The following is a 27,816-nucleotide window of genomic DNA, read 5'->3' on the forward strand; positions in this document are numbered from 1 at the left end:
TCTTCAAAGCCCTCTACAATCTAGTCCAAACCTGCTTTGTCAGCCTAATCACACATTACTCTACTGCTCTGAGTTTCAGGCAAAGAAAGCACCTCCCCCTTCCTAAATAAGCTCTTGCTTTCCCACCTCCACACCTTTGCTCATGTCATGGTCTTGCCTCTCTGCCAGTAGCTCACACCCTGTGATGGTCAGGCTTACCTGAGCTCTCTTTTAAGGTGATTGGGCTAGAGTATAATAGATCTGAGGTACTGCCAGATTCCACTTCTGCCTTCTCCTCTCTCTGTGAGCTAGAACAGGATCCTGCTCTGCCTCCACTGTCCCTTTTGTGAAAAGATGGGACTAGATGATGTGATCTCTGCAGCTTCTTCCAGTTCAGCATTAGGCAATCCCCTTCAAGCTCCCAGGCTATATTGACTTTGTGTTGTGATGCTTTTGAAAAAAGAAAGGTGGGAGGAAGGGAGGAAGGAAGGAAGGAAGGAAGGAAGGAAGGAAGGAAGGAAGGAAGGAAGGAAGGGAGAAAGGATGTGAGGAGGGAGGGAGGGAGGAAGGAAGAAACAGGAAACAAGAAACAAGAATCTCCATCCCCCACCTTCCAGGAGGTTTCATTCTGACAGGGAAATGACACACAGAGAGTTGGTGGCCAGGAAGGAGTGTGTTGGTCCAGAAGGTTCCAGAGGAGGGGTTCTCCCTCTCCTGACTAGCTGACGGTAAGCTGGACATAAAGAACAAAGGCTTTGGGATGAGCAGACCTGAGTCTGGCTCCTGCATTTCCTTCTCATACATCCTTGGGCAAAGTGCTTTGCTTTCTGGAGCCTGGGCTTCTTCCCCCATGACCCCCGAGGCTGGACCAGATGCCTTCCAGCCTAGTCTATGGCTTCTATAAGAACCCAGACCTTGCTGTGTGACCCCAGACAATCCACAGCACCCAGGTGGTTGGATGCCAGATGGGGGAGGAATGTTGGGATGAGGAGATACCGTTCTCTCCGTTGGCTCCTAGGGAGCTGAGTGCTGGGGGGAGGGAGAGAGCACCTGTCCTAGAGAACGCTGCGTTCAGACACCATCAAAGTTTGAAAAACAAATGTTAAAAAATTGTTGTTTACATGTAACTGGGAGAAGTTAAATGCTCAATAAAATTTTAAAAAGAGTATTGCAAGGTCAAGCTTGGCCCCACCTGTTACTTTGCCGGAATGGCTTGAGACTCATAGCAGCATAAATGTAGACCTAGAAGGAACCTCAGGGGCTCCATGTGGGGAAACTGAGGCACATAGTGGTAAAGCAACAGCTAAAGAGTGACTAAGACAGAATTCAAAGCCAGGTCTTGGGACTCCAAGCTCTCTCCACCACACCACCTAGGGAATTCTAGGCCACTCTTCATTTTACAGAGGTTGAAGTCCAGGGAGACTACTAGCTGGAAAGTGTCTCAGTAACAACAGTAGTAACAGCGAGTGTTTCTGTAGCACCTATGTGTGTGCCCGGCACTGGCTAAGCACTCTACAAATATTATCTAATTTGATCCTCACTATAATTCTCGGAAGTAGTCCTGTTATTATTCCCAGCTGGGGAAATTGAACCAGACAGAAGTCAAGTGACTTGTCCAGGGTCACACAGCTAGCAAGTGTCTGAGGCTGGATTTGAACTGAGTGTCCTAACTCAGTTCCCTGAGCTCTATATCCACTGATCCAGCTTGTTGATCCTAGGCAGCCTTTTCATTTTACAGAAGAGGAAACTGAAGTAGACAGATGTTAAGTAACTTGCCTAGGGTCACTCAGCTAATAGGTATCTGAGACGGGATTTGAACCCACGACTTTCGGACTCCAAGTCCAGCACTGTACTCACTATACCACGCTGGTATATCTGGACCTGGCTCACTTTTCTAATCTTCATGTGCAATGACCTTGCCCTCAGGAATGAGTTTTGAATCATAGTTTCTTCTCCCCTGTTGGCAGGTCCTGTTGGGGGTACAGAGAACAAAGACCGACAGGAGAAGAGGAGGGGGTGGGGCCCCTACAAAGTCCAGTGGTAGAGGAAGGATGGGAGAGGGGTACAAGGCCACAAGAGGCTGAGAGCCCAGCAGGCTCAGGGCGCTGGGCCCAGAGGCAAAAGTCCTTTGGATCAGCTCCAAGGAGGAACTGGCCCCTGGCATTCTGGCCTGGAGAACAAAGGGGAGGCCATGGGTCAGCTCCTCCTCCAAGAAGTCTTCCCGGATCCCTCCAGCTCACACTCACGGCCACCTTCCCAGAGTCCTGAGCACTTCAGATAAAACCTGCCCACTTGGCAGCAAGCCTCACAGACCTGTCCTCTCATTGTCCCACAGTTAGTTATCCTCCAGAGCTTTTCCTGGTTCCCTCAGTGTCTCTAGTCTCTGTCTCTCCCCTTCCCATCTCTCTCTCTCTCTCTCTCTCTCTCTCTCTCTCTCTCTCTCTCTCTCTCTCTCTCTCTCTCTCTCTCTCCTGTTTCTCTCTGTCTCTGTGTCTCTCTCCTTCACTCCCTCCTTCTCTCTTTCTCCCTGTCTTTGTCTTTCTCCTCCCCTCTCCTTTTTTCCCTCTGTCTCTGTCTCTCAGTCTCCTTCCCTCCCTCTTCCTCTTCTTCTTTTTCTCTTCCTCCATCTCTGTCTCTGTACACTGGGGAGCTCTTCCCTGGTCAGTCTGGCCCCATCTCTGTGACTGATCACTGCTGAGGCCTTATCTCAGCTGCTGCAGCTCAACAGGCACCAAAGCTGCTCCAAAGGTCACTCCATCAAAAACACTGGCTTCTCTCACCTGTCAATCCACCAACACATCAATCCTAGGGTTCAAGGATGCTATCAACAACCTCCTCAGAGATTACAAAGAGATGGTGTCCCACACAAAGCCACTGCAAAGGGCAGTAGACCAAGGAAGGGAGCCAAAAATCCTGGCCTGGAAGGCAGGAGACCGAGGTTCTAGTCTCAGCTTAGACACTAACTTAGTGCATGACCTTGTGTAACGATACTTGGACAAGTACTATTCCTTCTATGGGCCTCAGTTTCCTTTTTTTGTAAATTGAGGGGATTAGACTAAATGACCACTAATGTGTCCCCTACATCTAAATATTTCCAAATCCTTTAATTAACCAATCAATGAACAAGTGCTAGGTAAGCCTTCCCTATGTGCCAATATAGGCAAACATCATGGTCCATTCCCTCCAGGTGCCTGCATCCTAAAATGGGGGAAGATACGTAAATGACTAGCTATGTACAAGATACAAACAGTGCCAGAGAGGGGAAGGCACTAGCAGCTGAGCAGCGGGCTAACTCTTGGGAAAGACTTCCTGGTGGAGGTAGGGTTTGAGCTGAGTCTTCAAGAAGTCAGGGATTCTAAGCCCCAGAAGGTAAACTGGACAAGATTGGTCAGACTCATTTTATAGATGAGGCAGCTGATGGGATGTGACAGATCCAAGTTAACAGCAGAATCAGAACTAGAATTCATGTGTGCTGACACCAAGTGTGAGGGTCCTTCCACTGAACTATGCTGCCCCCATGCACTATTCTAGTCTATGGAACCCAAGACTCTGAGCTCACAGCAACCAGGACTGATCCTGGAGGCCTCCCCAAAGGGGTTGTTTTCTCTTTTGTGTCATTGTGTCATTTCCCAGAGTTTACTCTGGGAAAAATCTCCAAATATCACTTAGGTCTAGCTCATGTCTACGTTTCCCCAAATGTGGGTAAAAGGAGTCCCCCGCTCCAGCACAATCATTGAAGGAAGCGTATGAGAAGAAGACAGCTTTATTTCACCCAAGAGAAAGGCAAATGACATGATCTACTCACTCTCCCATCCACCAATGCAGAAGACACACAGCACCAGGGGCTGATGCTAAAAATGCCCAAGGAACCCACAGGCACACTGGGGCAACCCTTCAACATTTCCACAGCATGCTCCACATGCCCTCCCAGACCCAGAGTTGTGCTCCATGATTTAAAATCCCCCTCTCCCCAAGGCTAACATGATTTGGGGCTGCTGATAGCAAGATCAAGGGGAAGCCTTCTCTGAGGTGGGGTAGAAGAGGAAGAGGTCGTGGGAAATGAGTAAGGTGAATAACTGTGGGACTATGATGTTTGAAGGAGTATCAACGTGAAGACCCCTAGGATGAAGGCAGGAACTGAGGAGGAAAGAGGCTGTGAGCCAGGCCCTGAACCCACTGAGGAAAGAAGGGGAGCGTCCTTTACGGCTGTAGTGATTGAGTGGTCGATATAGATTGAGTGAGCCTCAAAGGAGGAGAGGTGATTGAGGGATCCTGGGAGAGCAGGACCCTGGAAGTGTAATGGGGAATATCCCAGTTCCCCCACCTTGACCAGTGAGCCAAAGGGAATGACTGATAAGGCATCCAGTACTAGAAAGGGCAGCCAAAGAGGCTGTGTCATCAAGTCTCAGTGGGAACCAGATATGGAAGGAGAAGAAAGGAAAATATTTAGGATAAAAGCAAGTTTGTTGCCTGCGCAGCAGGCCTTCCAGAGGACTCTATGGATAGGGTATCTATAGGGTGAGACATTGAGGGGATGGGTGAAGGGGATTCAAATAAGGGAGAGTGGTGGGGTCTGAAGAACAGGGTCTGTATAAAGATGGGGCCAAGGGGAGGTTTAGGATCACTGGGATGGGGAGGGGATAGCCAATTGGGAGTGTATTTACTGTTGCCAAAGGAGTTCCAGAGGACTAGGAATCTGTCCTCAGAGTGGGAACCTCTCAAGGCCTTGGACAGCTCAGGTCTAAGGATCCTTGTTCGGGGAGCAGACAGAATGGTTTTTCTCTCCTTTCCATGCAAGCAGAGACCAGGAGATGAGTAGAGAGGGCCCGGTGAAATGGCAGGTTCTCTCTATCCCCTAAAAGCAGGAAAAAGTCAGCCTAATAGATTGGCACATGTGGCACACAATCTGTCTATTGTGTGTGTGTTTCTATTTATCTATGTTGTGTGTGTGTATATAAGTGTGTGTGTCTATTTCTCAATGTTATGTGAGTGCCAGTCCTAGAGGAGGAGTTGGGGCCTTTCCTCCCCTGCCTTCATTCCTGGCCCAGTCTACCCCCAGGAAGCTGGGAAACCTGTTTGCCAGGTCCCCTGCCTAGGCAGCCCTCCCAAGGCCACCGCCTGGCATTGACACATTCCAGGGAAGTGTAGGAGGACAGTTCAGTGGCCCAAATTTTTCCTGAGATTACATCCACAAGGCCTCAGTGGCACAAAACAGCCCTTCAGCTCTCTGAAGCAAGGCCTTAGGTTGGCAGTAGGAAACTGGTGAGACCAGAATGCACCTCCCTCCTCCCCTTCACCTGCTGGTTCTTCTGAGATGTTTCAGTCAGAGACTGGCGATCTAGCAACCCCCAAGCTCAGCCTGGCTGCAGCCAGGGGCCCTAGAAACAGAAGAGTCAAAGCTCCATTCTGGTGAGAAAGAACTGAACCAGAGCAGAGCCCTGCAGGTAGGAGAGTGCCCCCCCGACTGGGGGGGGGGTGTCTCTGTCTTGGATGGCAAGACCCCATTTCCATTCTCCCTTCTGCTGCAGTGTCGTTTTCTTTCTTTCTCTGTTTCTGTCTGTCTCTCTCCGTTTCAGTCTTTCCCCTCTTCCTTCCTCTTTCTCCCCCATTCATTCACTCTGTCTCTCTGCCCAATTCTATCATTCTAATTCTCCACCTCTCTCTCTCCCTCCCTCTTTCTCTCCCTCTCCCTCTCTCTCTCCCTCTCCCTCCCCCCCCCTCTCTCTTTCTGTCTCTCTCTCCCCCCCCCCTCTCCCCCTCTCTCTGTGATCTCACTCTGTGGTCCTGCCTCCCTCTCCCCCTCTGTCTCTTCTTCCCCTTTGCAGCTGTTCCCCTTGGGAGTGGGCAGGGAGAAGAAACCCAGAGGGACCTCTCTTAAGGTCCTGCTTCCTTCTCAGTTATTCAGTGAACCAAGACTTCCTAAGCTTTGACCCTATGCAGGGGATGGAGTGGAGGAAGGAGGACAGAAATAAATGTGGGCTCCCTGCCCCTCCCCCACCCATCCCACCTTGCAGACTACAGAGCACTTTCCCTCCCATGTATGCTTAGAACATGTTTTGGCTGGGGGCCTTGGGGAGTGTCAGAAGAATGCCTCCAGCCACCTCCTTCTAGCTTGCCCAGAGAGAGCTATGGTCCTGGGCAGATGCCAGTTAACTGTTGCAAAGCCAGCTGTAAGATCCTGAGGCAGGGGCTGCTTTATAAGCCACTATGTATTTATCTGGTTAAAGCAGATAAAGCCCTTGGAGTCAGGAAGACCTGGGTTTGAATCCTGAATTGGAGATTTACTGTGTGACCCTGGGCAAGTGACTTGCCCTCTCTGGGCCTGTTTCCACTTCTGTAAAATGGACAGAGGTGGGGTGCGGCTACACTGGATGGCCTAATTTCTCTTCATTTGGGGGAGGTCTTGTGAAGAAGGAGGCACTGGAAACAAGCCTTGAAGTTCAGGCAGGATTTCCACAGGTAGCACCTAGGTTGAGGGAGCAGGTGACACGGGTAGGTATGGAGGGAGGGAAACAGGGCAACGCTTCCAGGAACAGGGAGGAAGGGAATGACACATAGTCAGACTTTTATCAGTCATCCTTCCTGCTTCTAACCTCCCTTGCCCCCTCTTACCCACTCAACAATATCCAATAGTTCTTTCTGTCTTTGTCACATCCTCTCAACCTGACCGTGGACCTACTTGTTTCTCTCTGCCCCTGCCTGGTTTTATGAGACAAACATCCTCCAGAGTCCCAGATCAGTTCCCCATTCACTCTTTGGGGAGTCCTCAGGCTGCTTCCATTGGCACCACGTCTCTGCTAGGCAGGCAAATATCTCTTTGGGGCTGCTTTCTACAGCCAGATTGCCAGGGCTCGTTCTACCTTGGGTTCTCTTCTCTACTGCCAGAAATCCTCTTCCTTGAAGCTGCTTCCTGGCTCCAGCTACTGCCTCAGACTCTCTGGGTTCCAGTCTGTCTGGAGGGTGTGTTTACCTGCTCCCTGATGGATGTGTTGTCTCCTTTTAGACAAGTAATTTCACTAGGAAGGAAGCACCATGACCAATTACTAGAGGGAGGGGAGAAATAAAGGACAAAGTCTTTCCACCTCCAAGAGGTGAAAATCTCACCTCTTCTTTGCCTGATGGCTCCTGCCTCAATTAACTTCAGAGCTACATAACATAGCTTTTTTTAAGGGTCATGTAGGTAGTATCCAGTTTCCTACTCCATCAAAGAAAATCCCTTCAGGCTTCACAAAGGCATAGCTTGTCAGCTACCCTCACTCACACTTCTTAAGGGCTTGGGGGAAGAGAGGTTTCGTCTTTACACTTAACACCTCATTATCTGGCTTTTTCTGCTAGAGCTTCCCTGGTTGAGCTGGGGATACGGGGATGTTCATACACCAGCTCTCCTACACTTGTACAGGGCTTCTAAAATGCTTTCTCATCCATCATCCATCTCATCTTGATTTTACAAAAGCCTGAGGGAAGCATCATTGTTGCCATTTTACAGAAAGCGAAAGTAAGACCCAGAAATTGAAAGTACACAGAGTTAATGGAAATCACAGGACTAAGAAGTAATTCTTGATCCCAAATAAGAATTGGGAAGGGGCTTTAGATCCCATCTAATCCAGTCCCTTTATTTTACAAAGGAAGAAACTAAGGTCCAGGTAAGAAAAAAGAATTCTTCCAGGGTCACACTGGCCACAATAAACAGAGCTAGAATTCAGAACATAGGCCCTCAAATAATCCAGGGCCTCCAGGGCCCTGGCACCATGCAGGGAGTGGATCGTTAAACCAGGTCCCTAAGCTTTCAGTAAAATGACAAGGGCCCAGGACCTCAGCAGAAAGTGGCCTTCTGCCATGTTGTTGTTCACCCTTCATTCCTTTTAATCCAGAGATTCTGGAAAGCCTCAGCACAGGACCAGACACGTAGTAGGTACTTAATAAAGGTATCTGTGGATCAAATTTTACTAAACTAGATCTGGATTAGCTTTATTCCTCCTTGTTTTCATTGCCTTTAGGCCACTCAGAGTTTTGTCTTAATTTAAATAAAATGTAGTCCTCTCCTCACAACCAATAAATCTTTGAAACAAAGACCAAAAAACGCTTCTACAAAACCAGTGTATGCCACATTTCGTACAGATAGACCCCCCACCTCTGTGGTTCATCAGTGCTCCACAGATTCCTGTTTGGTTTTCCCAGGAAATAATAGCCCTGAACAAAACCGTTTCACAGTCCCACTGATCTGCCTTTCTCAAGATTTTGTGATCCCTCTCCTCCTCTTTTCTTCCTCTTTTTCCTCTTCTATTCATCCCCCTTTCCCTTCCTCCTCCACTTCTCCCCTTCTCCCCCTGTTCTTTCTCCTTTCCCATATTCTTTCTCTCCCCTTCCTTTCTCTCCTTCCTTTTCCTTTCTCGTTCTCTCCTCCCCCTCTGTCTCTCTTTCTCTCCCTCTCTTTCTCTGTCCCTCTCTCTCCTTTTCTCTCTCTTCCCCTTCTCTCTCCTTCTCTCCCCTCTCTCCTTTCCTTCTCCCTTTCTCTCTCCCCCTCCCTCTCCGGCCTCTTCTTTTTCTCCTCTTTCCTTCTCTCTCCTCTACTTCTCCTCTCTCCTTCTCTCCTTCCCCTTTCTCCCTCTTCTTCTATTTCTCTCTCTCCTGCCCTCCTCTCTCTCTCTCTTTTCCTCACCTCTCTCCTTCTCTTCTTCCATCCCTCCTTCTTCTCTCTCTTCCTCCTTGGGCTGCCTCCAGGGCTGAGGAGGGAGGGCCCTGGCTGGCAGCAGGTTGGATCCAAGGCACTCAGCCCCACCCTGAGCGTTCTCCCTCCCAGCCCTGGCTGATTAATGATTACAGGGGTGAAAGAACAACTACTGGCTTGGGTGTACCTCAAAGTCCACCTTGGTCCTGAGCTCCACAGGCACTGTGGGAAATGGAGGCAGGAGCTCAGGAGGTCCCAGCAGAGCCTCGCCAGGAGACCAGAGCCATCTTCAACATCTATGACATCCTGGTGGTGGTCATCTACTTTGTCTTTGTCTTAGCATTGGGGATCTGGGTAAGCCTGGGCCCCTGGGGGCCAGGGGTGGGGAGGAGGGGGGAAGAGATATATCTGGGGCAAGGTGGGTTGGGGGTTGGCACAGGGCCACTGATCATCACTATCTTTCCACAGCTGGAGACCTGCCCAGTGGGGTTCACAGGACTGAGTCCAGTCTATTGTTGACTTGGAAATGGGCATGATAGTGTCAGGCTAGAATTAGTCTCTGTCTTGGAATAGCACAGAGAAGGTCAGAGTGGGAAGAAGCCTTAGAGATCATTCAGTCTCACTTTCCCAAAGAGGGAAATTGAGATCTAGAGAGGCTAAGGGCCTTGCTGGAGGTTAGAGAGTGAGTTAATCAATCAAGAAACATTTACTGGGCCTCCCTCTACACTGTAAGGGGAGGGGGAGGTGCCCAGAAAGAAAAAGAGGAGGAAAAGAAAGGAGATACAAAATATCCATTTTGATACACAAGGAACAATTCATTTGAGATAGGAACTGGAAAATTAAAATCTTAAACCAGGTTTTGAAAGAGAAAAGAGGGAATGAGCTCCCAGGTTGAGTGGTGGGAAAGAAAGGCCAGGAAACAGGGAAAGGGTCAAGGAGGGAGGTCACTACACAGAGAGAAGGCAGGTGTAATCCTGACTTGGGAGCTCAGAGAAGGAAGGGGAGGCCTTGGCTCTGGCCGGCTCGGTTCATCTCTGACTACTTTCTTTCCAGTCTTCCCTCCGGGCCAGCAGAAGCACCATTGGGGGCTATTTCTTGGCTGGGAGGTCCATGACTTGGTGGCCGGTAAGTCCGTTTCTTTCTCTGTGATATCCCAGGCGGGTGGTATTGGACCACCTGGGTATAGATAATGATTCTGCCCCACGTGCTGTGACCTGGGGAAGCTGTCAGATCCCTCCAGTTCTGCTTCTCCCGTCTCTCGGGGATAGTTTAGCAGAAGATCATTGACTTCCAGTGAGGGGTTGGTCTAGTATGTGACTTAAGTTTCAGATGTTTCTATGCCAGCCTTCTGAGGTTACCCAGGGAAGAAGTCTCCCACCCAAAGCCAAATACATGTTATGGGGGGTAGGGGTCAGCATTAGTTGAACAAACACCCTGATAACCAGACAACTCACACAAGAGGGCCCAAGGTCTTCCTACTGTACACAGACAAGGGCTCAAGCAAAACATCCCTGACTCGCCCTCCTCTGGAAGGCTTTATATCTCTAAGATAGCACCCGCAACTTTGTAGTCTGACCAGGCCAAAGGGGAGTGGGATGACTGCATCCCTCCTCCTAGAAGCTCTGCCTCTCTGAATGCATCCCAAGACAGAATTAGCTTTCTGCATAGCTCCATGCCACTGCTGATTCATAATGAGCTGGTGGTCCACTAACACCCTCAGATCTTTTACAGAACAACTATTGTCTATCCATACCTTCCCCACCTCATAATTGCAAAGTTGTTTGGTATCCATGTGCAAAAATTTTGTTTATCCTGTTGAATTTCATCTAATTAGATCCAGCCCAGTGCTTTAGCCTCTCAACAACCTTTTTAATTCCTGACTGTCATCCATCCATTGTGTTAGCTATACCTCCCAGCTTTGCTTTGTCTGTAAATTTGATGAGCATGACTCCTAATAATTGATAAAAATGTTCAACAGAACGGAGGCAAGCATAGATCTCTGGGACACTTCTCTGGAGCCCTCCTTCCAAGCAGACACAAAACTATCTGCTCTCATCCAGTTGTCAGCCCAGCTAATGGTCCTAGTGTCTAGTTCCGTTTCTCCATTTTGTTTACCAGGAACCAAAGGCCTTCATGAAGCTGAGACATAATATGTGTTTAGCATCCTTGAAGTCATAGGATCTTTGGGGCTTTGACCTAGCAGGGCCCCAAGAGATCATTTAGTCTAACTCTGCCATTTTACAGGTAAAGAAATGGAAATACAACGAGGCAGAGTGTAACCTGTTTAAGGTCACTTCCACAAGAGGCCTTTTCTAATTCCCTTAAGGCTGATGCCTGCCTTCTATGGATTCTCTGCAACACACCCCATCCATACCTTGATTGCTCCTTTAGACTATGAGCACGTGGAGGGCAGGGCTATCCTATCTTTCTTCTGCTTTTTTTTTCTTTTTTCTTGTTTTGGGTTGTTTTTACCTTTTTTGTATCCCCAGAGCTTAGTACGATGCCTGGCATATGCTTCATCCATGTTTATTGACAGACTGGATCAGAAGTAGCATTTGAATCTGAGTTAATTAATCAATCAATAAGATTTTATTAAGTATCTGCTTATGCCAGGTGCTGACTCCTGGACTTTTGACTCCAAACAAGAGACCTCTCCCACTGTGCCATCCATCCTACCTTGACCCATCACTTCCCCTTTTTCTGTGTGCATAAGTCACTCTGGTCATCAGAAGGTCATTAAGAGGAATCAAAGTCAAGCTCACTGGTCTATGCTGGTTACCTCCCCTGCCCCTTTCAAATCTTTCCAGTACCATTTTCTGAGGATGGACCCCATCCCTCCATGTTGAAGGAACACCTGGGAGGTCAAATCTGCCTTCTTGTACTAGTATCTGTCATTCACCTTGCTTGATGGCCAGAGTCAAGGCACTTGGGCATCTAACACTGCAGGTTCCATTGCTGTCTAACCATCAAGGGTGAGAAAATGTGTAAAGTACTTCACTAACCTCTAGGGGCCAGAGAGGTGCTGAGTATTATCACTAACAATAATCATTGTTAGAACTGTTTGGAAATTGTCTCTCATGAAGCACCGATCTTCTCTCATGATATTCTTCTTACTGTATTTTTTCTTGTTCGTCGATAGATTGATGGATGGATGGAAATGAAATATATATATGTATATATATATATACACACACACACATACATACATACATGCATAGATAGAGATGAATAGAGAGGGAGGTAGGCAGACGGATGGATGGGTGGAAAGGACAGATGGAAAGATAAATGGATGGATAGATAAATAGCTAGGTACATAATACATACATAAAGATGGATAGATAGATGAAAAGGAGAGATAGAATAGATATATATATATATACATGAGATGGATGGATAGATAGTTGGGTAGATAGAAAGATAGATATGGATAGAGTTATGGAGATGATAGATAGATAGATAGATAGATAGATGAGAGATGGACAGATAGATAGATAGATAGATAGATAGATAGATAGATAGATAGATAGATAATTGGGTTTGCCAGATCTCCAGGTAATATTCTCCTTCGATTCCTTTTTTGGTTTATACTTCTTGATTAGATTAATAAAACTCCAGGCAAAGAGGTTTTCACTGGCCCTTTCGGGTGCACTCCATCCCATGTGAAGGGCACACTGCTTTTCTAGTTCAAATTTGAGTCTAAAAATTCAGATCCCATTTCATACACCATATATCATTGTTTTTAACATTTACTCTGTGTCCACTAACTGTGACTAGCCTCTGAAGGATATGAAAATGAATAACTAATTGTCCCTACCCTCAAGGTGCTTGTAGTAGTCTGGTAAAAGAAAAAAATAGACATCAAATCAAATACAAGACAGAATCGCAGTGCTGTTATGAAGCTATAAGCAAAGTAGTCTCTGAATTCAGAGAAAGGGGGAGATTACTTGTAGCTGTGAAAATTCATGGGGACCTCAGACACCAGCTTCTCAACTTCCAAAATCTTTTTTGACATCCCTGCAGTCAATGAGCAAGAGTGATGAAAAGACCACCTGTGCCCCCTAGCACTTCAGTTTCTTGTCCAGGACTTCATAATCCTCAAGATAGCTGGATGTGTTCTCTTTATAATTTCTTTGTCTCTGTTTCTCTCTGACTTTCTGCCAGGCCTAGAGGCCTGTGGGCTACCTGAGTCTTTCTTACCTCACCTCCCGAGGTCTTCGGCTGGCCACGCCGGGTGCGCATATGAGAGAAAGGATGTTCCAGAGTCGAACAAGGGTTGAGCTTTATTTCAGGGTCTCGGTTACAAGTGCAGGGGATTCTTCCTTAGGAGGGAGAGAGAGAGGGATCTCCCAAGGAGGCAAAGATCTTACAATAAGAGATTGGAAGTAGAAGTATAAGTGAGGAGAGAGAGGGAGGGGAGAGAGGAGAGAGGAAAATGGGGAGCCTAGTAAGCTCACACGTGGCCCTCCGCCCAAGAGGCTTTTTCGGGCTTTCCTGGACCTACTTAAGCCCTCTGTCGCGTAGTTTACATATCAATATCGAGCCTGTTAGGAGACAACAGGTGTGTCCAATCCGGGACAGCCTCAAGAGCAGGGAGGCTCCACCCATCACGTATCTCCTGGGAAGAGGCGGAAATACCAGAGCTAGCCGAGCTAGCTCGGTCTGACCTTCTCGATTCCCTGCTGTTTTCCTGGGGGGCCTCGTAAGAACTCTAAGATTTAGAAGCTCCCACCTTTACCCGCCCGAGACCGTCCACACGGAATTGAACTTCCAACCTTCACAACTTTCTGTCTTTCTCTATCTCTGTCTCTGTTTCTATCCCTTTCTGTCTCTGTCTGTCTATCTCTCTTTGTCTATCTAAAGATTTTTAACTTTCCTGATGCCTGTCCAGAAATTTGACACTACGGTCCCTCATCTCCAGCCATTTGGGAGCCCACCTCCCAAATCTAGTTACCCAGAAGCCTGGGCTGCAGCTGCTATCCCTGATCTCTCTCCCATACCTTTCAGATTGGTGCCTCTCTGATGTCCAGCAATGTGGGTAGTGGCTTATTCATCGGTTTGGCTGGGACAGGAGCAGCTGGGGGCCTGGCTGTGGGTGGTTTTGAGTGGAACGTGAGTAGCCAAGGGGAGCAATCCCCACCCCCAGACTGGGAATCCCAATCTCCAGGGAATATGAGCTTCGCCATTCTTGATTTAACTGAGATAGGAAATGTTTATCGGGACCTGGTTTCCTCTCTGTAACTTACTGCAAACTGCAGTGTATGAAAAGTTCGAGAGATATAATTTCTGAATAATTAATCGTTAAATTAATTATCATTAGTGAATAATTAATAAAAGAATGGTCATTTGGCCATCTCTTGTGAATCAAAGATGGATCATGGCAGCCTCTTGACTCTTATATGCCCTTGGAAGAGCAAGTGTTCCCAACAGGCAGCAACCAACTTTGATTGGCTAACAATTAATGAGAAGAATGGATATTATAATGAAAGGTAGACATATTCTAATAGGGGTTTGGGCGACATAGATGAATTGCATCTAGACAAAGGATGTACCCCTGACTCCCACCGAGTCTGAGCAGAACACAAGGCACTTCCCCACTTGGGTGGGACCTGAACAGGATTGGGGAGAATGTTAAATCCAATCTCATTGTCAGCTCTAGTCTTCAGGGGCTGATTTGACCTAGCAGAGAAGGAGGAAATAGAAAGGGAAAAAAATCCTAGCTCTCCCCAATAGTAATTGGTTATTAATATAGAAGAGAAATAATCATTTCTCTCAAAACTCTAGATCCACTTAGAACATAGGATCTTGGAACATGGTCCCATGAATATCAGAGCTATGAGGAAATTTGGAAACTATCTGCCCCGCTATCCCCATTTTACTAATGGAGAAACTGAGGCACAAAGTAGGGAAGTAACTTCCCTAAGATCATACAGAAAGTTGGTGGCAAAATCAAGACTCTATTTCTAGGACTCCTAACTTCTGGACCAACAGACCCTGATACCTCCTGTGTAGGCAGCCACCTACTTTGCCTTTGTCTAGGGTCCAGCATGAGAGAGCTCTGGCTTTATTCTTTCCTGTGCTTTGCCTTTGCCCAGGCAACCTGGCTGCTCCTGGCGCTCGGCTGGATCTTTGTGCCCGTCTACATTGCAGCGGGAGTTGTCACAATGCCTGAGTACCTGAAGAAGCGATTTGGAGGCCAGAGGATCCAAGTGTACATGTCTGTCCTGTCCCTCATCCTGTACATCTTCACCAAAATTTCAGTGGGTAGATGTTCCTGCTCATGAGGCTGCCCTTGGGTTCTATTTCCCCGAGGCACACACTGCTAGGCCCTCTGGGGGGAGGAAGGTAATGTTACATAGGCCTTTTCATCATTTATCTCATTTTGTTTTCTTCACTCCTGAGGGAGGCAGGGGAAGGATTATGATCTTCCTACTTTAAAAATGAGGAAACTGAGGCTCAGAGAAAGGATCTATTTACCGATACACAACAAGTCAGTGACAAGTCCAGAACCGGAACCCAGGGCCTGTTCCCTCCTTCCCTCTGCCTCCTTTCTCACCTCACTTCCAATCAAGCCAATGCCCTTCTGAGAAAAGAAGTGAGGGCTAGAGCCTGGGATGCCTGAGCTGGGATGGGGGCTTTGGCATGAGAGCCCTCCCCTCCCCAAGACCTTCTCATTGCAGACTGACATCTTCTCTGGAGCCTTGTTTATCAAGGTATCCTTGGGCTGGGATCTCTACCTCTCCACAATCATCCTACTAGTTGTGACAGCCATCTACACCATTGCTGGTAACATCCCTTGGAAGCATTTATGGATACCCAGAGGGAGGCAGTGCAGATGAGTCAAAGGGAGGACAGGGGACAAGAAAGTGGGGGAGGGATGGGGGAAGAAGGTGGTGTGGAAAGACAGAGGCAGAAATAAAGAGACAAGGAGGGAGGGAGGGAGGAAGGGAGGAAGAGACAGAGACAGAGACAAAGAGCACACAAGCAGCCTCCACGGGCTGTCACAGTCTGGTTGGTTGTGGGACTTACCCCTGCCCTCCTCTAATCCTAGGGGGTCTGACTGCTGTGATCTACACGGATACTCTTCAGACTCTCATCATGGTGGGGGGAGCCTTGGCGCTCATGTTCTTAGGTAAGGCCTTGTGGGTGCTGGGGTAGGGAGTAGGGGTGGGCCTGACCACTCCCTGAGGACAGGGGCCATGTCCCCTCCTTCTTCAGTTTCTCCACAGACAGCCCATGACATGGTCTCCTCCCACCATGCCCTACAAAGGAACATGGGGAGGCACTCCATTCCATGGTGGGCCATCACCCATGAGCAGATGCTCTGGATTTGCAGGATTTAAAGAAGTGGGCTGGTACCCAGGCCTGCAGGAGAAGTACAGCATAGCCATCGCCAATGTCACTGTACCCAACACCACCTGCCACTTGCCTCGGTCCGATGCCTTCCACCTGCTCCGGGACCCTGTCACCGGGGACATCCCATGGCCTGGTCTCATCTTTGGGCTCACCGTGCTGGCCACATGGTGCTGGTGCACAGATCAGGTATCATAGCCCTCTACCATCACACCCTGGTAGGGCTCCCAGCCAGACCCACCCCAGCACCTAGAAAAAGGTCCAGGGCACAAGCAGGTCCCAAAGGGGAGCCCATGGTCATGCCTACCTGGCAGAAGGTCTAGACTTGTAAGAGTCAAATGAGAGCTGAGAGGCATAGAGCCAGGGCAGAGTCTGTGCCTAGGGAGAAGGCTCAGGCTGCTCCAGGACGGGGCACAAGTGAGTGTGAGCTGCCTGGTGCTTCAGTCTGTGCTATGGGTCTCTCCAGCCCCGGCTTCCACCGCAAGGCCACCTAGTCCCTGACCCTGACATGACCTCTGTTCCTTGTCTCCCCTCACAGGTGATTGTGCAGAGATCTCTGTCAGCCAAGAACTTATCTCATGCCAAGGGGGGCTCCGTGTTTGGGGGCTACTTAAAACTCCTGCCCATGTTCTTCATTGTCATGCCCGGGATGATCAGCCGGGCCCTCTACCCAGGTACAGCCATCCCTGCTGGTCTCCAGGGGCAAGGAGGGATCGGGTGAAATGTGGCAACAGCAGCAGCAGAGACTCGGAACTGGCAAGGCCTTTCCAGGGCTCTAGTGCCCTCCCTCACAACTGAACAAGAACACCCTTTATACCTTCCCTTACAAGAAACCATCCTGCCTCTGTTTAATGACCTCTGAGCATGGGGAGCTCACTACCTATCAGGGTAGCCCACTCCACTTAGGACAGCTCTCAAGAGTAGGCTGTTTTTTTCTGACATCATGCTGAAATCTGTCCTTTTGAACGACCCTGATGCTGCAGCCAGAGGCCCCAGTGCCTGCCTTCCCTGACCAGAGTCCCAGGTTCTAGGTTTCTCCCTCTTAGTCCTAACCCCATCCATCTCTGTGGGCTGCCCCACCTCCTTGATAGAGTGGAAAGAACCCTGCACAGGGAGACTGGAAACCTGGATTCTAGTCATAGTCTAGTTTGGTCAACATTGATTAAGCCCCTTCCGTGTGCAGATCCCTCCCTTTTCTGGGCTGTGGGGGAGACTTGAAGTTTGGATAAGACCCTGTCCCTGCTCAGTTTAGTGTGTGAGGCAGGAGGGGTTAAGAGACAGAAAAGACCAGGGGATAAAAACAACCCAGGGCTAGAGGAAGGTTAGCAGCTGCCCACAGGAAGCATGAAAGGACCCTCAGAGGGGAGACATTGGGAGGATGGGCAGAAATTTTCTGGGGGAAAGGTCCTGGTGGGGCAGAGAGATGCCCAGCCTACTAAGAGAGGGTCCAAGTCATCTATATACTCTGGGCCTCAACTCTCAGTTTCCTCAGCTGCAAAGTTAAGTGGTCTCTAAAGGCCCTCCCAGATCTGACATGCCCGAAGACATTATGTTCTATGTTCTAAGGTTCCTCCCCATTTTGAAGTTCTGTGTTCCAAGTTCTCTCCTACTGCTGATGTTCTGTGTTCTAAGACTTCTTCCCCTCAGTTCTGACATTCCCTGTTCTAAGATCTCTCCTTTCTCTGACATCCCTTGTTTTAAGACCCATTCCAGGCCTGACATTCTCTGTTCTAAAGATCTCAGCTCTGACCTTTTTAGCCTCTAGAATCCTTCCAAAACTACTAATAACTAAAAATGGCTTAATACGTAACTTCCTCTGGAATGATCCTATTTGCACAAAGGCCAATGCCTTAACCCAAAGGAGTAGGTTTCTAGGAATTGGATGCCAGGGCTCTGTGGATGACCAGGAGAGGAGGGACTTTGGGGCAGAGGGTTTCCCTATACCCTGAGGCACAGGCCCCTGTCTGTCCCTCCCTACACAGGCCTCGCCCTGTTCCACCTCCACTCTCCTCTGGGTGGATGGCCACCCTATTCAGGACACAGGCAGGTGCCAGGGTTCAGTCTACCCTCAGTCCTGACTTCTGCATTGGCTATTACAGATGTGGTTGGCTGTGTGGACCCTGACATCTGCCAGGACATCTGTGGGGCTCGAGTGGGCTGTTCCAACATTGCATACCCCAAACTGGTGATAGAGCTCATGCCTGTAGGTAAGGCCTCAGTTGGCCTTTGGGCCTGGGGGAACAAGTTGATAGGGAGGGACAGAAAAAGGGGAGCAGGCATGAGGGAAGGCCATAACTTTGCAGCTCGAGTAAATGGAAGGTGGGCATTAGGTAGCACGAGGAATTGTACCCTGGGACACCAGGGGGAAGAAACTCTTGCCTCCCTGTTTGGGTGCTGTTGTCTCCACGGGCAGAACTAAGCTTGGGAACAAGGGCACATGTGGATGAAGCTGGTGGCAGCATGGGCAAGGGATACAGGACTCCTGTTTCTGCCACTGCCACTATGGAAAAAAAAAGCCACTAGTTGCAGGTGTGGACAGCACCCTCTAAATTGTCCACCCTAGGACCAAATCCCAGCTGACTCTCCCTAGTCATGCCTCTGCTGGGGTGGACGGTGCCTTGATTATCTTTATGCCTGTCTGTGTATCCCCAGCCCTTAGCACAGTGACTGGAACATAGTAGGCACTTAAATGTTTGTTGCCTGTCTGACTGACCTGGGTCACTGTGATCTTAGGCAAATCCCCTGCATTCTCTGGACCTCAGTCATTGGGCATAATGTTGTATATTCCCATGAGGACACTTAGGACTTTCCATTAGCCCCATGAGGTCAGGAGGTCAGGGCTTGGTCTCCCTATCATCATCTAGAAAATAGAAGGGAGAAGGAGCTTGTGGCAGAGAAACTAAGACTTAGCTATGATTCTCCTGACTTTAGGCCTATGCTAGGCAGGCAGATTAGCTCCCTAGGGTTTTCTTTTCCCCCAGGCATTAGGACTGAAGGTGTAGTCTGGAGCTCCTGCTTGGCCCCCAGCCAGCCCCAGCTGGTAACTGTAGGCCTTGAGGTGACTGATGCTCATGGGTCTTGTGGCTGCTCCTTCCCCAGCCAGTCCTCAGTGGCTCCCAGATCCCAGAGGGACCTTCCTTCAGATGAAGCACGCAGCTTGGCTGCTTGGCCCCCAGCCAGCCCCAGCTGGTGTGGGTGGGACCACCATCCTACAGGGTGATTTTCTCTCCCCACAGGGCTTCGGGGCCTGATGATAGCCGTCATCATGGCAGCCCTTATGAGCTCGCTTACCTCCATTTTCAACAGTAGCAGCACACTCTTCGCCATTGACATCTGGCAGCGCTTCCGCAGGAAGGCAACTGATCGGGAGTTGATGCTGGTGGGCAGGTCCTGGCTGCCTCCTGGGCTCTCACACTCTCCCCTCCTATCTTCTGGAGCCAGGGGTCCTCACCCCTCCCCTCCAGATCCCTCTGTCTAGTTGGCAGGTGCCATCCCTGAAAACCCACTCCCTGGGTGATCTTGGACAAATCATATACCTTCTCTGTTCTTCAGGTTCCTCCTCTATCAATGAAGGGTTTGGACCAGGTGCCCCCTAAAGTTCCTCCCACTCCGATATTTCTGGGCTCCAAGCTGGCATCCAGGATGTATGACCACAGGCCAGTGCCAACCCTGTAGCCCCCAAAGCATCTCCAAGACTTGCACTGAGGCTTCTTCCTCTGGGTAGGGTTCAGGTCATCAGGAAAAAAGAGGAGGAAACTCCACATGGGAAGGAAAGTATCCAAGCCAGGACGAGCTTGGTGTGCCCAGGGATGGGGGCAAGGGCAGCTTGGCCAAGGGCATATGGGCGAGCAGCAGGGGGCTCTCAAGTGCCAGGATGTTATCTGAAGGCCACAAGAATTCAGTAAATCTAGAACTTTATGGATCTGTTCCTAGCCTGTCCTTTCAAGGTGACAACATCCTAGAAGTAAGAAGGAAGGGGGCCTTGTCTGAGTGCTCAGAGGCACAAGAGCAGTCCAGGGTACTTGGGGGCAGAAAAGCCAGGTCTGGGGATTTAAGCCTTCCTGACTGAGCCTGGCTGCATGTGTCCCATGATGAGAGGACCCCCACTGTCATATCTGGGGGGAGGGGGCAATAGAATGTGGATCATAGCACAGCTGAGCTGGGAGGGAGCCTAGAACAGGAAGGGGCCTTAGAACAGGAGATGTCAGAGATGGGAGGGTTCTTAGGGATCATCTGGTCTAAATCTCTCATGTTAAAAGTAGGGAAATGGAGACTTACCCAAGGTCACACAGTGGGTCAGTGGTAGAGGCGGACCCACTTGCCAGCTGAGGTTCTTCCTGCTCTACTTCACAACTTAGTCCCTGAGGTTGGGGAAGTTTCTGGGTAATCCTCTGCCAGGAGCTCCATCTTGGTCCTGGCCTGAGGCCTTTTTCGGCCCCCTCCCCACAGGGTGTTCATTGTGTTCTTGGTGGTCATCAGCATCGTCTGGATTCCCATCATTCAGAATGCCAACAGCGGGCAGCTCTTTGACTACATCCAGTCAGTCACCAGCTACCTGGCACCTCCCATCACCGCCCTCTTTGTACTGGCCATCTTCTGCCATAGGGTCACAGAGCCTGTGAGTACCCGGTGCTGGTCCTGCAACCAGGGATCACTTCCTCGCCTCCCTGGGAGTCATATCTCCTTCTACAAAATATGGGCCAGTGGGGGTTAGTGTGATACAGAGTTCATCAGCATCAACATAATGGCTCTCATTGAAAAAGGGCTGGATTTGTGCACCGACAGCCTTGAAACAGACTCTGCCTTTCCCACTCACTACGTGTGAGTGGGAAACTCTCTTTCCACTTCTGGTCCCTGTAAAATGAGGAGGTTTGTCACAAAGGTTCCTCCTAGCAGGGACCCTATGATCCCATAATCCTATAATTCATAATGAAAATACAAGCCTCTTCCCTTCTCTGAGCCTCAGTTTCCCCAAAAATGAGAAAGATTTTTCTAACAATAAGATCTATCCAACAGACTTGAAAGGTACTGAGCTCTCTGGCACTGGAGGTGCTCCATTCTAGGCTGCCTGACTCCCTGTTAGAAAAGCTGTAAAGGGAATCCTTCAGCTGAGAGTGAGGCTGCAGAGATATCTGTCTGGGCTCTAGAACTGGAGAACCCTGGCTTTGCCTTGGGCTGGTGGAGTCTAGTGATGGGGTTCTAGGTCTGGCCTCTAGAACTAGAGAACACTGGCTTTGCCTCAGACCGCCAGCAACATGGCAGAGTGGGGGGGGATCTGGACCTTTGGGAGCTGTTTGGGCTCCTTGTGGCCAGCTCCTGCCTGAGGCTCCTGCCCTTTCTCCTCAGGGAGCCTTCTGGGGCCTCATTTTTGGCCTGGTGGTCGGCGGCCTCCGAATGATACTGGAGTTCTGCTACAGGGCCCCCTCATGTGGGGAGCAGGACACCCGGCCAGCCATCCTGAGGGACCTGCACTACCTGTACTTTGCACTGCTGCTCTGTGGCCTCACAGCCTTCGTTATCATCACTGTCAGCCTCTGCACATCCCCCATCCCTGAGGAAAAGGCAGGTTCCAGCCCAAGAGGGACGGGCTGACAGTGGAGCCCTGGGGTCCAGTGCCTTGCTCTACCTCATGTGGGATGATCAAGCCTGAGTGACTCAGTCTCATGGACCTCAGTTTCCTTCTTTGTAAAATGAGAGGTTCAGGGCTGGATGGTCTCAAAGGGCCTTTTCAGCTCTAGGTCTGTCACCTAGACCCATGAAAGAGTGGAACTGGAGGAACCTGAAGACAGAATGTCAGAGCCGGGAGGGAAGTTAAAACAGGGAATATCAGAGCTGGGAGGGAGCTTAGAATAGGGAATATCTGAGCTGGGAGGGAGCTTAGAACTGACAATGTCAGAGCTAGAAAGGGTCTTAGAACAGAGAATGTCAGGGCTGGGAGGGAGGGTTTTTAGAACAAAGAATGAAAGGGCTGAGAGGGGTCTGAGAATGAATGAATGAATGAATGAATGAATGAATGAATGAATGAAGAAAAGACATTCATTAAGGACAGTCAGTGTCAGAGCCAGGCAAGAGTCTAACTGGGTGCTTGGGGCTCTCTGTATTCAGCACTTCTCCCCTGCCACTGACAGCCCCAGGAGGCTCTTTCCAGTTGGCTTCTGACTGGACCCCCTGGATTCTCTCCCTCCAGCTTATTCCTCTGACATGGTGGACCCGGAACCGTCACCCACCTGACCTGGAAGGACATTATTATACCCACCCACCACAGGACAGGGAGCCAGCCTCGTCAGCTCAGGAGAATCAGTCAGAAGACAGTGACCTTAAAAGGAAGGAATCCCCAGGTGAGCAGGGGTCAGGGGAGAGATGGGCAGGCCCCATTGTGCAGAGGTGGCCCCAGGAGGAGCAAGCAGGTTCAGATGCCCTCCAGGTGCCCTCAGTGCTAGAAGGTTTGACAGGCTTCATACTCCCTCCCTTCCTGGATCAGCTCCAGCTTCCTTAACCTCCCACGTTAGGCTTCCCTTCCCCATCTCAGTTACTTTGTATTTATTTCTATGGTTTTGTTTCACCCATAGAACATAAATTCCTTGAGCGCAGGAATCCTTTTCATATTTGTTTCTGTATCCCTACAACCTGGCTCTGTTCCCTGTATACAGCAGGTGCTTAATAAGCATTTGTGGCATTGGAGTCAGGAAGCCCAGGTTCTAGCTTGGCTCTGCCTTTTCACTGCCCTGGGATATAGGCAAGTTGTTGCCATCTTAGAGTCTTAGCTTTCTCCTTTTAAAGGGGAGAATAACACTTGGATACCTACATGAAAATGTAGCTATCATAGCAAGTAGATACAATGTAAGAAGGGAAATAGACATCAAGTTCACAGGAAACAAAACCCAAGAGCTACTAATAATTTTAAAAAAACACCTTAATCTGTCTGCACATATGCCTATCTGCTCAAGTTTACAAGTTTGCAGGTTGGGTGGAGAGGGTGATGACTACTCCCTCTCATTCAGGAGTACTCTGTGGGTCCACAGTCCTAAACCAAGATGAAATAGTAAAATACAGTCTATAAAATACTTGCCCACAAACCTCAGTGTACACTCTTCTGCAAATACATATGGCATCAGTGGGAAAAGTGGACACAGACTTAGAGTATGTTAGTAGTGAAATATATATTTAGGGTTAGGATTACATATGTGGTCAACATAATTGTTACTGCAGGACCCAATATAATTTTTCTTCTTGTGGTATCTCATGCTGAGCACAGTACCTCTGCTAAGCAGATCACTCAGCTGGGTTCCCTAAGCCTGCTCCTTTCTGCAACTCTACTCTCTACTGCCAGGGTTAGTGCTCTCTTGAATCCATAGTCAGTTCTCTTCTCTGCTGCCATATGCCATACTTTATGAAGCTGCTTCCTTCTCCCAGCTCTGTCACTCTCTCTGCACTCCTAGAAGTAGTATCCCTTACCAGACAAGTAGTTCTGATACATGGCCTATGACTGGAGGAAATAGATAGAATTCTCCTCCTTCCTCCTTCTCTTAGAGGCTCAGGGGTCATACTCCCCTGCGTTGTTCCATGCCTTGCATGAGTTTTGATTGCCCATAGGGCTGGCAAACTCAGCTTTTTTAAAGACCACTGAAGGTGTAGCTAATTTTTGATTAGTGAATGACTAGCTGTCCTCTTATTGCTATGAGAAAAAAAAATTCCTCCACATTTCATAAAAGGATAACTATTTATAAACCCATTTTACATTTCATTTTGACATTTTCGTACCTCATTATTTCTCTTATCTGCCCTCTTTATTTCTGTGATTATATCTACACACAAAAAGCACAAAACGTGGACAACAAGCTAAAGGATCTAACAAAGTGAAGAGAAAGAGGTCATCCGATCTCATTTGGATTCTCAAGACTTGGTGAAGTGAAATCCATGACTGGAATCTATGTGCTGAGGATACAAAGACCAAAGTGAAACTGTCCTTGCCGTCACAGGGATAGATACATAGATAGGTAGGTAGGTAGGTAGGTAGGTAGGTAGGTAAGTAGATAGATAGATAGATAGATAGATAGATAGATAGATAGATAGATAGATAGATAGATAGATAGATAGATAGATAGGTAGGTAGGTAGGTAGATAGATAGATAGATAGATAGATAGATAGATAGATAGATAGATAGATAGATAGATAGATAGATAGATTGATTGACGGATAGATGGATAGATGGATGGATGGATGGATGGATAGATATGTATATATGGATATGTGTATAACTAACACACAGAATGAAGATAAGGTCATTGGGGGACCGTAGTAGTTGTGATAGGGGGGAAGATAAAAAAATCAAAGAATCACAAAGTCTGAGAATCGAAACGGACCTCAGTGGTCTTTCTAGGCTGACCCTTTTACAAAGTCAGTTTCATGTAGAAAGTTCTTGAGCTGGATCTCAAAGAAAACCAAGGATTCTAAGAGGAAGTCCATTCTAGACATAGGGGGCAGAGAGCATAAAGGCACTGAGCAGGATGATGGAGCATCATGGATTCAGGGCATCTAGTGGACCAGTATGTTTGTGTCTTGGAGTATGTGGAGGGGAATAGCATATAAGAACTGTGGAATGTGTTCCAGGGGGATGTACATGATTCTACTGATCAGCGCTCAGCCTGGAGCCAAGAAACAAGGTGTAGCTGATGCTTACCCTGCTCTGTTAACTCTCTCCTTCCCAGACCTTCCCCAGTCTTGTTGGCAGAAGTTTTATTTCTGGTTCTGTGGGTTTTCTTCAACCCCCACACCTATTCTGAGTCCTGCAGAGAAGGCTGCAATGGAGAGAAAACTGACAAGCATTGAGGAGACCCCACTGTGGAAGCGATTTTGCGACATCAATGCCATCTTCCTACTTGCTGTCAACATCTTCCTCTGGGGCTACTTTGCCTAAGTGGCTGGTGTGGTCCCACATCAATTTGGGAGGGATAAACCAAGTCACATCAAGCTGTCGAAAAGGCCAGCATTAGATTTCATGTGGGAAGTCCCTGAATGTGGTCAGTCAGTACTGGGTGGCCAATCTCCCACCTACCTGCCCTCATCTCTGGTGATTGCTAACTACTCGAACAGCTCAGTGGACACAGCAGCAGACTCGGGGTTCAAAGCTTTCTCCATGTCCTCCTGGCTCTGATCCCCATGAGCAGTGTGACCTGGGGTAAAGCCACCTCTGTGAGACTCAGTTTCCTCCTCTCTATAAGCCCTCCAAGGCCTACAAAGCACGTTCTGAAAAATGGCTTCGTAATAGGATCACCATCTTCCTCTCACAGATGAGGAAGTTAAATCTCAGAGTGGAAAAGAGACTTCTGAGGATGACAGAGTGGATCTGTGGGAAGGTCCGACTAGACCCCTTGGTGGTATTTCTACTCTACTAAGCTGCCCATCCTTCTGATCTGAGACAGCATCTTGGGCCTGGCTTCTCTCCTCCTCCCCATCATCTCCTGAGTGCCCAGAAGGTTCCTAGGGGCTGCCAGGGAGCCAGGAGGAGACACAAGAAGCTGGGAAGATATGTGTCAGCTCAGTAAGGTTTGATGTTGTTGAACTCCCTGCTCACTTTCCCTTTCAAAATTTGTGCTTCCATCCCTTCCTGGGGCCTGGACAGCTTCACCTTGCTACAGTCCTGCTGCAATCATGCTGCTCTGGTATTCCAAAACCTTCAGTGGCTCCCTACTTTTAATGGTTAAAGCACAAACTCCCTATCCTAGCCCAAGGTAAACAACCTTGCCTCTCCATCTGCCCTTCTGTCCCCTCCATACCTCTACATTCTTCTATTCTAGACTGGAAGACTCTTGGTCCCTCATTCTCATCCTGTTCCATCCCTTCCCCGGGGCCTTCACTCCCAGTGTCCCCCATTCATAGAAAGAACTCCTCCTCTTCCACACCCATCTGTATTGGTTGAAGTTCATTCCATCCTTCAAGGCCCAGCCAGGGACCACGACCTCCAAGTAGCTTCACCTGCTGCCTCTGGTAAACATGACCCCTTCTTCAAACGCCTCAATGTCTCTGTCTGGAGCACTCCCTTTTCCCCATTAACCCTTGGCTTTGCATCTTACTTGCTCATGTCCCTATAAGAACGTAAACCCGATGAGGCCAGGGACTGTATATAATTTGTCATTTTTTTTTGAGGCAATTGGGGTTAAGTGACTTGCCCAGGGTCATTCAGCTAGTAAGTGTTTGGGACTAGATTTGCAATTGTCATCCCATTTCAGTGGGAGCTTAGGGCTCTGCATGCAGTAGGAGCTTCATAAATACTTTTTCCCATTCCTACCAACCCATAATGCCTCTTATCCTGGAATGGTTATTCATGATCTCTTCCAATTAACTTACAGAACTATTCTACCTACCCCCACTGGCATCTTCTTAGGATCATTGAATGATAGAATCCTAGACTCTCAGAGATGCGCAGATCCCCAGAAAGCAGCTAGTTCATCTTCTTGAAGCAAGAATCCTTTACAACTTACAAGACAAAGGGTCATTTAGCAGCTGCTGGAAAACCTCCAGTGATAGTTGAGGCAACCCATTCTGTGGTTGGCCAGTTGATGGAAAATTTTTCCTTAGGTTAAGTCCTCAGGCCTCCTGAAGACAGAAAAGGCCTTAAGGGATTTGCTATAAGGGGTTCAGGATAAACGACCAAGGACAATCTCAGGCCAAGAGACACCTGTGTGAAGGGGCAGTAGATTTTCCCAATCCCCCAGGGGCATTCCCCTGCCCCACTGGCTCATAAGAAGCCCTTCCCATTGGGAAGTTCACACTCTGAAAGTTGGGGGACTCCGTATGAGGGAGAGAGATGGCTGGGTTGAGAGCCCAGGCAAGAATTCAGTAAGTGAGTCAAGGCTGAGTTCCAGATGGTGAGCAGGAGGGTGCACAGAGGCCTGGGGCCTGCTGAGACCAAGGCCCATTACTGGTGGTCTATGGCTTCTACTTTTCATCCCATTCTTCATCAACCATTCACTTCAGCTGCACTCTGGTAGGAGGCAGGACCACCCAGGAAAAGGCGGGAAGGAGAAAAAACTTAGAATCTTACACATCCTAACTGGAAGGAACATTAGAGAACTTCTAATCTAACCCCCTCATCTTACAAAGGCAAGGGGGATGATGTGGCTTGCACAAGCAAGTTCACACAGTGAGCTACAGAGCAGAGATTCGAACCCACATCTCAGTTCCCAATTCTACTTGTTCTTGACATGTATCAATTTAACAGTATCTAGGTATTGTTATTCAAAGCATTAGCTAAGGATAAGGGAGCTGCCAAAGCATTGCTACACCTGTTGAAATTAGAGGATCTCTTTCTTTGTAGATGATGATTTCCTGGTTCCCTTCAAGACTCAGTTCAAACCCCACCTCCTACAAGAGGCCTTTGCTAGTCTCCCAGATGCTATGACTGTCTCCTCTTGGGTTTTGTCTTATTAACTCTGTAGGTATCTTGTATATACTTTATATCTTGTCTCCCCCTTAAGAATGAAAGGTCCTTGAAGAAAGGGTCTGTTGAGCTTTTGTCTTTGCATCTCCAGCACTTTCCCTACAGGCCTACTACCTGACCCACAGTAAACATCTGGTGCATAATAAATGTTGATTGATCGATTGATTTCTGAGATTACATTGAATGCAGTCTAATTAGAAGCTTACATTATACTAGGGGTCTTCAGTACATGAACAGCTAATTAAGTAGGACCATTAACAGTTGCGAGGTTGGGGGTGGGGGGTGACAGGAGGGTCAGGAAAGGCTGGAGCATCTGAGATCCTAAGAGGCACAAGAGAGGAGGGTGAGCCTCCAGGCAGGGGGAAAGTCAGCAAAAAT

The 27,816-nt window shown here is 48.6% G+C and overlaps 1 protein-coding gene across 4 annotated transcripts; it reads left to right on the forward strand.

The window, feature by feature from the left end:
- The first annotated feature begins 5,111 nt into the window (after window positions 1-5,111).
- SLC5A9 (solute carrier family 5 member 9) lies at window positions 5,112-27,603 on the forward strand. 4 transcript variants are annotated; one of them, XR_011975795.1, is made up of 15 exons: window positions 5,112-9,001; window positions 9,701-9,772; window positions 13,652-13,756; window positions 14,740-14,904; window positions 15,325-15,430; window positions 15,696-15,776; window positions 15,981-16,186; window positions 16,536-16,671; window positions 18,097-18,204; window positions 19,234-19,384; window positions 20,447-20,615; window positions 21,344-21,559; window positions 22,185-22,335; window positions 23,817-23,994; window positions 24,707-24,785. XR_011975795.1 is itself a non-coding variant. In XM_072649365.1 (15 exons), exons 2-15 carry the CDS (start codon window positions 8,879-8,881, stop codon window positions 24,913-24,915), a joined length of 1,998 nt encoding a protein of 665 aa, XP_072505466.1. In that variant the 5' UTR covers window positions 5,112-5,423; window positions 8,803-8,878; the 3' UTR covers window positions 24,916-27,603. The 4 variants fall into 4 exon arrangements, 3 of the variants coding, with proteins under 3 accessions (XP_072505466.1, XP_072505464.1, XP_072505467.1); XM_072649365.1 differs by lacking the exon at window positions 23,817-23,994 and having other exon boundaries at window positions 5,112-5,423; window positions 8,803-9,001; window positions 24,707-27,603; XM_072649363.1 differs by lacking the exon at window positions 23,817-23,994 and having other exon boundaries at window positions 24,707-27,603.
- Window positions 27,604-27,816: the final 213 nt, after the last annotated feature.

This window comes from Notamacropus eugenii, chromosome 2 (assembly GCF_028372415.1).
Source record: "Notamacropus eugenii isolate mMacEug1 chromosome 2, mMacEug1.pri_v2, whole genome shotgun sequence".
NCBI lineage: Eukaryota > Metazoa > Chordata > Mammalia > Diprotodontia > Macropodidae > Notamacropus > Notamacropus eugenii.